General features: G+C 33.7%; 1 protein-coding gene across 1 annotated transcript; it reads left to right on the top strand.

Annotated features, from left to right (window-relative positions):
- Nucleotides 1-502: 502 nt before the first annotated feature.
- LOC130622079 (probable basic-leucine zipper transcription factor R) lies at nt 503-7,423 on the top strand. The gene is made up of 4 exons (XM_057437472.1): nt 503-602; nt 3,494-3,675; nt 4,730-4,915; nt 5,905-7,423. Exons 2-4 carry the CDS (start codon nt 3,511-3,513, stop codon nt 6,880-6,882), a joined length of 1,329 nt encoding a protein of 442 aa, XP_057293455.1. The 5' UTR covers nt 503-602; nt 3,494-3,510; the 3' UTR covers nt 6,883-7,423.
- The last annotated feature ends 1,839 nt before the right edge of the window (nt 7,424-9,262 follow it).

The raw sequence follows: 9,262 nt of genomic DNA, 5'->3' as shown, positions 1-9,262 counted from the left end.
TTAACTCTAACGAAAAGCAGTAAACATTAATACTTTTAGGTTGTTCTTAAAACTATTAAATGCTTATGTTTTTACATCGCTTGCATTTCTTATATCAGGCCTAAACGAAAAATAAAAAGTAGCTATAGTTAACTGAAAGTTTAATCTGACACCCTATGAAATTGAAACATTGCGCCTCGGGATTTTACTAATTGTTATTGCAAATTACTAACATACGTGGGAATATTTTATAGTCATGGAAATGACGTGTTTCAATTAGAGCGTAATTATTCATAGTTGCTCATTTTTTGTTCTTATTTATTAACTATCTAATTTTCTTATCATTTCTTTTTTGTTTTATTTTTTGCTTCGACTTTCTTATGCTGAATGCGCAAAGTTTGTTGTTTCACAAGATATAAAAAAAATTCAACACCTGCCTTGAACCATACAGAAACCACAATGTCTAACTATGACCATATATGGGCATTTAATATTAAAATCTTCCCGACATGCAACAGTATTCTCTTAATGTGGTGAGTAAAAAGAAAATGTGCGCCGTGCAATAAAGCTTAAAGTAATTTTTTTTAAAAAGTTTAGAAAAATAAAAAAAGTTTAATTTTGAGGTAAGAGAATAAATATATGTTTATAAGAAAAATGTTGTGCATGTTATAAAGCAAATAATGTATACGTATTAGATACGCATAACTTATGTTTACGTGTTTAAAATTAATGTGGTTATTTACTCAACTTTTTTCTCACCATAAACCATGCGCGGTGATAGGATGTTTATGGTTCGTCGTTTAAACCACTTTTTCATACACCAGATTAAATAAAAGGATACACATCTCTTCACGACATCACTGACACCAACATTCATCACTTTTTGAGATTAGCTGCAAAGTCATATATTTTAATTTGGCATCCAGTTGTGGTCGCTCGCACGTTCTTGTCGTTTATTTGTCATTAAGGCTAGCGACGACCCGTAGGCAAACACGATGGAAGGCTTTTGGTTTACATGCGTTCATTTTATTACTATTGCTACGTGTTTGGCATGGTGCATTTAAGAAAAAGAAAGGGAAACAGAAGTTAAGAAAATAAAGATCTTGTAGAATCTAACTTCGACTTTGGCAGGCGTATATTTTGTACAGCAGATTATTTAGAACAAGATATCAGTTTAACGAGTCGGTCTGTACCCTAACGTTTTGAAGCTAGATGTGTGTCTTTAAAATGCGCGATTCATTTTTACCTTTACCAGTCGGGTTACAGCCTTCCACTGGTGGGTTTCCAGCTACTATTTATTAATATTTTATATTGTTATTATGTATGTACACTAGGTTGTGGTATATGTATAACTAGTCCTTTTTCCCGTGGTCAAAATTGAATTTGAATTCGTCTTTTATAATAAATAAAATGGTGGCCCTTTTAATCTCCAATTGAATTGTTGGTGTGTTTTGTAAATTTGCTAAAGGTTTTGTAACATTTTGATTTTATGAAACGAGCCTCTTTTTTTTATAACAACACCGGGTGTAATAAATCAAGCATTATAGTGTACTTGTCGTTAGCCTGTGGAAAAATCCACGGGTTCGCCCTTCCTTTTTATACCACATTGCGTGCGTCTCGCTACTTGCGCAGCTAAGCTACCATTTTGCGTGACAGACAGACAGACGTATACGGGTATTATAATATAGACTAGTCGTTGCCCGTGGAAAAATCCGCGGGTTCGCCCGTCCTTTATATTTACCCGGCGCAAGAAAGCTGATAAAAATATATCGCATTTGATATTCGTGTTTCCGTAACATCATTTTCTAACTCAGCGGGGGGTCCGCGCAGAGACAGACAGACGTATACGGCTATTATAATATATGTAATAAGTATAATATAGTGTATAATAAGTATTATAAATCAAGTATTATAAGTGTTGTCAGTTTACGTGGTGATTTAGTGTTTTCTTTGAGCAAACGTTCATACAATGTTCGTGTTTTTATCTGAGAGTAATATGATATTTGATGTTCAATTTCTGCGGTGTAGAATCAAATTTTTAAAGAATTGTTAGACATTAAATTCTTAACTACACCGTAAATAATGAACTATAGCTTGCAAACAGATTGTTTTCTAACTATTACAACAGTTTCAGAAGACGAGGGGTGGAAAATCCCATTGGACCTAAATTTTACGACTAGCTAAAGTTAAATCGACATATCTCAACGTCCATGCATTTCCACCCAACTTTTAGCATGAGTTATAAATGAGGAAAGGCATATGAATGATCAGTATTTGCTGTTCTTAGATGTTTTTAGAAACTCACCCTAGGTTTTAAGCACGTTCTTCAGATTTCAGTTAAAACCTGAGGGAAGATTCGTAGGTAAAAACGGATCGCTTTTTTTTTTTTTTAAAGAAACATATTTTCACCCGTCAAATTTGACGTAAGTTTCTCTTAAGCAGATAAACGTGTTTTTTTTCTATTGAAATGTGGAAATCTAGTTTTAAGAGCTTGAGTTTATATTGCACTTTCGTGACAAGCTGCAGAGACAGGAATGATAAAGAAAAACCAAAAAAAATGGTGAAAGTAAAGGCTTTAATTCTAAATTAATAAGCTTTTAAATCTGATTCCGCTGATAGATAAGTTGCGTACCTGAGCACGCTTCTTCACTGTCAAAATAAGAAGGACCACATCAGACTAGTAGGCTACTAAATTTCTTAAAAAAATTTGAGGAATAAAAGGTCCTGGAGTTGGTTTTTTGGAACGATCTTTTTTGTGTAGTTTTAATTTTTTCAATGTAATAATTGATTCTTTTGATCGTTGTGGTTTGTTTTTATAATTTTGCCTGTATGTAAAATAACATCATTCAGCAACTTGTATTTTCCCGAAGGAAATAATTACCGTGGAGAAGTGCGCATACACAACATAATTTCGGCATAAAAGTGTAATAATTTATGTACGCACGTAAACCGCGAAGCAAAAGATTATTCTATTTTTTGTTTACAGAATATGCTCTTATTGAATGGTTTTTATAATATTTTTGAATAAGAGGGTTATTGTATTAAGCGCCATTAAGTCAATTATTCAGCGATACTTTAAATAGCTTTAAAAACGTAAAACTTTAGAATTCGGATAGGGATTTCGCCAATCTGAAGGTCTTAAATTTATGGCATAGCTTCATTGATGGGTCTGCTATAAATTAAAAAAAATCAGCGTACAGAGAGAGGCGCAGCAAGTGAGTTTGAGCGGAAAAAACACGTGTTTGCTCGCCCTTGTTGCCTTTATTGTGGAATTCAGAGGATCTTATAGATTAAAAAAGGTTTTCTTTTACGTAACAAGAAGCTATGACCTTTCCGTGGTCATGGCCATACCCCCACCTGACGCCTTCAATTTGTTGTTAGTTTATGAACATACAAGGAATTGAGACCTAGGCGACTTCAATTGTCTGCCAAGATATTAATGTATACTATAAACTATTTGTATACTTTAAAGGATAATTTCAATTATCTAAAGTTAAACATAATTTTTGTGCAGCGTAAAATAGAAATAGAATGAATGACAAAGCAGCTATAACAAGAAAGCTACAGAATATTGGTCGCAACGAACATATTCCAATTAAAATCGAACTTGATATGAAAGAAAAATATGATGTAATAAAGAAGAACGGTGATTTGAATGAAAAGTCAACTCAGACGGGTAATCCGGATATTGTATCGGTATGTATGTTATTATACAATGGTTTTTACGCTCCTTGTATATTTACATGACTTTGCAAGGAAAGTTGGAAAAACTATTTGTACAAATGGCTTTAAAACCTAAAAATATTTAAGAAAACTTTCCGAAAAATCCCCTTTCATCTTTTAGTTTTTCTTGCTAGCGGTCTCCTTTTTTGAAGCTTCCGCTGTTAGAAAAATACATTCCTCACTTTTCGAGTACATAGCAGCTCTGTCCAAACGCGTCCGAACATGGCAAGGTCCACGCCACCTTAGACTTCCGTACGACCCGTCAATTAAACAGCATCGTGAATTAAAATTACCCGATGCTTGTAATAGCATACGAAAAGCAGTTATATAAGAATTATCCAATTTTCTTTTGCTGTTTTTTTTATTGTTAAACGTTCGTTGGCATCTGTTGGCATCATACCAGTTTTCCTAAGTCGTATTGCAGACACTATCTGCAATGTAAATTAGATGTATTGCAGCATATAAATGACAGTGGGAATCTATTTTGTTTTATTGGTGGCCATAGTGATTTTTAACTTTTAAATAATAGGTGTCGTTAATTGGATATCAAGGGAATTTTTTCTTTTGTAAATTACTTATTCTGTAGCTAATGCAAACTGCGACTGAACTACAGTTTGACCTCTCTTACCATTGCTGCTTGGATCACTTTTTCATTTCCTTGATCCAACCTTACTGGCTTTAAATGGACGCCTATTCACCATAAGCGCATTGTTTTATTAGAATGTCGAAATTCTAATCAGGGGGACATTACAACCTTAATTAATATTCTATAATAGTCGGTGGCCTGTAGATAAGTTCACAGGTTCGCCTGCCGTTTGTATACCACATTTCGTGTGTCTCGCTACTTAGGGTGCCATTTTGAGTAGAGACAGACAGAATATGGCTTTTATTACAAAGAAAAGAAACATATATTTTTTAATGTGTATCGTCTTGTATATTGAATTCTAAGCGCGCATGTGCCAACACATTTATTAATTTCTACTTTGTGTGTGTGTGTATTTTTAACATTCTTCTATATCTTTTTTAGGCTTTAAAGAAAATTGTTTGCGAGCAAATTGCCTACCACAAAGAAAAATGGCTAAACATTGAATACCAGCATACATGTTATGATGAACCGTTTGTTAAAAACCTCCTAAAAGAAAATGAACAGTTAAAGAAACAAGCTAACAATTTAAAATCAAAATTAGAAGAATTAGAAAATAATTCCCTTAAGGTAATATAAGCTTCTGATTCTTTTTACTGGACGGCCGGGAGGGTATAGTTTAGTATTTTTTGGGGATCTTTCTTTGAGAATCTTTCGTGACACAAAGTACGGTCGCCAATAAAAATTGAAAACTAACAAAACAACTGGAGTCAGTGAATACGAAATCAATGATCGAAAAATAAAGGCTGGCGCAAATGCATCAAAATTTTGTTTGACGAATTTAAGATGAACTATTTAACTCTAAAAATTGAGAAGAAGAAAATTCGACTTTCATGAATTTTCTTGAGCAAAAATTTCTGTCTTTAATTTTTCAATAAAAATGTTAGCTTTTATCGTTGAAGAACCCCTTAACAACTATTTTATAATTAACACAAATTTTTGGTCTGGCTTATTATTGCTTGAATTTTCGCGTTACGGTTAGTTACAATTGTTCAATGTTTTTAAAATTTTGTGCCTCATGCTTGTAAGATGTTGCTTATAGAAAATATAATACGTAAGTATCTAGTTAATGAACATTATGACGAGCTTTTCAAACAACTTTAATAACATGTTTTAACCACATCCTTCCGCGTGTTTGTAAATCGCTCTTTTAATTGAAAATAAAGATGAATATGAAAGTGCTTTCTAAAATACTTCCACTTCGAAAGTAATTACAACAGACGCATAATGGTGTACTTCTTAACTTTTTATCCTCTGAATCACCAACTATCCTAACATGGTATTTCTTGCGAAAAATCTTAACAAAGGAAAGAACTTTGACGAATTTTTGAACCAATTTGTGAATTTTTTCTATAAAAGTTTGGTCGAACTAAAAAAAATCTAAAACAACCAACAATGTAACAATGTTAGCTTAAATGCGTTTTTAAGTTGTAAGATTTGTCCATTTAAAAACGTCGGACTTTTTTAAAACATTTTGGGATCTTCTCTTTTTGTGCCTGCCTTGTGTTATATGTATTAAATGCACTGACCATAAAATTGATGAACACACCTTATTTTAGAGACGACCACGAAGCGTTCCACCATCGTCTCGACCTCTGAAGATCGCAAATAAATCCGGTCCGCCTCCATTGATGAACGGTAATGACATCTCCAGTGAAAATCCCCAGATGTATGGTAACCAACAGCAGAATATTCCTATAGCACCAAAGGAAATGACTGTAAACCACTTTAAAACGCCTGTACAGATGGTTCCCCCTGTTCAACAAGCACAACGTATGCAGAACAACGAACAGTTTTTCTTTGTTGATAGCAGTCAGATTCTAGGGAATGCGTTTGCAAGCAACACGCAAGTGGTAGCTGCCAATCAAGGACTTCGAATGACATCCATACCTCCAGGTCTACGCATGCAAACAATGAATACATCCAACATTTTTAGTAATATGCCGACACGCGTACAAAGCTTTAACAATCAGAATATTCGTGGTGGTATATTATGGCCACAGCAACAGCAAATACAGCTGCTGCAACAACAGCAACAACAACAACAACAACAACAACAGCAGCAGCAACAACAAACTCAACAGCGGTTATTAGAATCAAATATGCTTTCAAAAACTCAAACTATGCTAAAACCCACGCCTGTAAACAACCCTATCCAATTACAACAAGTGCCGAATCTAGTAAAACCATTGTGCCTGTTACCTAAATTAAAAGCTAGTATTACAGCCAATGGTAGTTCTGGTATTATTCTAACGTGGGATTACGACCCTCCAAATCAGAATCCGAGTCAGTTCAAAGTCGAGTGCTATCAACTGTTTGCACATCAGGCGAAAAATGCTTGCGTTAAACCTCCTCAGGACATAAAACAGTGGAAAAAAATAGGAGTGGTCAATGCATTACCTCTGCCTATGGCATGCACATTAACACAGTTCGCCACTGGCAATGTTTACTTTTTCGCTGTTGTCGCGGTTGACATTCATGGACGTGAAGGAGAAATAAGTAATCCTTGCATTATCAGGCTTCACTTAAATTCATAAGTGACTACATAAGTCACAATTCGTATTAATTTAATCTCAAAAAATATTTTTGTAAGAAAATGCGCCACTAATACAAAAGAGTCAATAGTTTTTGCGTGTTACAGCCGCTACACTCCGTAGATAATTACAGCAACCTAATTTCGAGCTATACCTCAAATTTAGCATCAGACCACTGAATGTTACAGGTTTGTTTCTGTCTTTCAGTCCTCTATTGACACTGCATTGGATATGTTACACTTTCAATCTTGTTACAAAGTCTTTACAAAGAATCTTTCCATAAATGCCATTTTCATATGCATGTTTTGAGATTAAGTTATTTTGAAGTGGCGTTAAGCTTTTGTAAAAAACACCTGCTAAAGAATCCTAAATATTTTCAGGAAAGGTTTAATTAGCTACTTGTAAAAGTTTATGTAAAAATGTCCTAATTTTGTGAAAAGGTGTTTTTAAACGTACTTACTGTGTGATTGGTTTTTATAAAATAAATACATTGATGTACTGTATATATTTGTTAATATTGTATAAAATACTTTTACCAATTGTTCTTCGGTCTCTTTTTGTGATTATTATGTCTCACCATTAGACAAAATATAGTACTTATTATGACAAGCTATGCTCTATCAAATCATATAGAATAATAAGGTTAGCCCTTACAATGCTTGATACAAGTGCATGAGTATTGAAAGTCGCTTCGAAAGGGAGAGAGAGAGTATTCCTGACTATTTATGTTCGTTTTACCCCCTGGGATTAACGCAACAACAAGACGTTATACCACGGTATATTTGTGAATTGAGTTGTAAAGTGAATTATTTTGAACTCGTCCTCTTCCTGTTTTCAAATCTCACTCCATCTCCATTTGGAACCTTGTCATGTAAAGTATAGCTTCATTTCTTACATATGTTGTTAAAGCATCATGCCAAATACTTGTTGTTTATGTCCAATTAACGCCGGAAACTTTTTAACCCAATTTCGAATCCTCAAAAAAAAAGTCTTTTCACACAATCAGTTCCCGATGCATACTAAAATTACAAAATGTGTTGGGGTATATTTAAAAATAATAGGTCGTCGTGGTCTGAAGACTTCTTAGAAAGTACGTCTTTCTTTGAAGAATTAATTTGTTAAAGTATTTTTAACTTACTTTTTGTTCGGTTTCAATTTGAAATATTCATTTCAAAATTTTATCGGCTTCCTTTAAAATGCAATTCTGAAATTAAGAAGTATAGCTAATACAAAAACATCTTCTATTCTTTATTAGAGTGGTCACACCTATTAACGAACTTTATGAGACCTATTGTGCTCTAGTTATTCACCAAGTGGACGTTCAGATTTTCAGCCAACGAGATGGCGGCACAGTTTGATATGCTAATTAATTAATATTCAATGTTTAGCCACTTTCAATAGTCCTATTTTGATATCCATATTCGTTCTGCCAAATTTACATAACAAAATGCCGAGTAACAACGAAACGAAATTAGTTATGAGCATATTTTAGATAGTGCAGATACCGTTTGCTTTTATTTTTGCTTCCTATTTTTAAATCTCACTGCGCATGCGCTTTTGTTTACCTGCACATGCTCCGTATACACTGGCGTTCCCTTAAAAGCATCAGGCATTTCAAGCGTTGGAAAATAAATGTGACAGAGAGAGTGGGACAGTTACGTAATGTTAATTTTATACTTTCAGCAAAATAAAAATTACACCAGTTTCATGCGCATTTGCAATCCTCGGTTGAATAAATATATTCAGCATTTTTCTTTGAAGAAGAGAACGGCATTAAAAAGATGTATAGACACCATTTTAGACATCATTGCAAGCAACAAATATTGAAGACGCTTTGTTGATTACACGTTTTACTAAGGAGCTTATGTTGACCTGAGCCGAGCACTCAAAGTTATTTATTTTATCAATAATTTCAGCACTAAAAGATGCTGCTTAAGAATTTTTCTGATTAAGCAAAAAGTTTACAGCTGTCATAACTTTACTTTATTTTACTTGTTTTTGATATTACAAATTTAATTGGCTCATTAATAAAAGGTCTCTCTGATTTCTTGGAGCGGCTCAAGTATACTAAGTTGCACGGTAAAAGTTGCTTAAAAATTTACCATCCCAGCACTACTTGCTAACAAGTTTGCTGCTTATGAAAATACTGTAGTCATACAGCGTAGCTTTAGTTAGCTTAGCTGGCTACTTGCTGTTTTGGTTATAGCATTGGCTTTGGTAGCTACTTGCTAACCAGTTTTATTTTTGAAATTGAAATGTTCATAGTAGTACGAAGTGTCATTGAGAATAAAAAAAGTATTCGCAAATAAAAATGTATACAAATCATCATTTAAAAATAGTGGATAGGGATAGTTGGTTTAGCTAGATAGCTAATGTATACCAA

The sequence above is a fragment of the Hydractinia symbiolongicarpus genome, chromosome 12, assembly GCF_029227915.1.
Source record: "Hydractinia symbiolongicarpus strain clone_291-10 chromosome 12, HSymV2.1, whole genome shotgun sequence".
In the NCBI taxonomy this organism is placed as follows: Eukaryota; Metazoa; Cnidaria; class Hydrozoa; order Anthoathecata; family Hydractiniidae; genus Hydractinia; species Hydractinia symbiolongicarpus.
The sequence above is the reverse complement of the archived record's forward strand: the minus strand, read 5'-3'. Positions and strand labels throughout refer to the sequence as shown.

Bases quoted from the DNA above. Each gene is read 5' to 3' on its own strand.
- LOC130622079 (XM_057437472.1), top strand. From the start codon at position 3,511: ATGAATGACAAAGCAGCTATAACAAGAAAGCTACAGAATATTGGTCGC. The intron at 3,676-4,729 runs GTATGTATGTTA...TATCTTTTTTAG, and splicing joins GTAATCCGGATATTGTATCG to GCTTTAAAGAAAATTGTTTG. The intron at 4,916-5,904 runs GTAATATAAGCT...ACCTTATTTTAG, and splicing joins TAGAAAATAATTCCCTTAAG to AGACGACCACGAAGCGTTCC.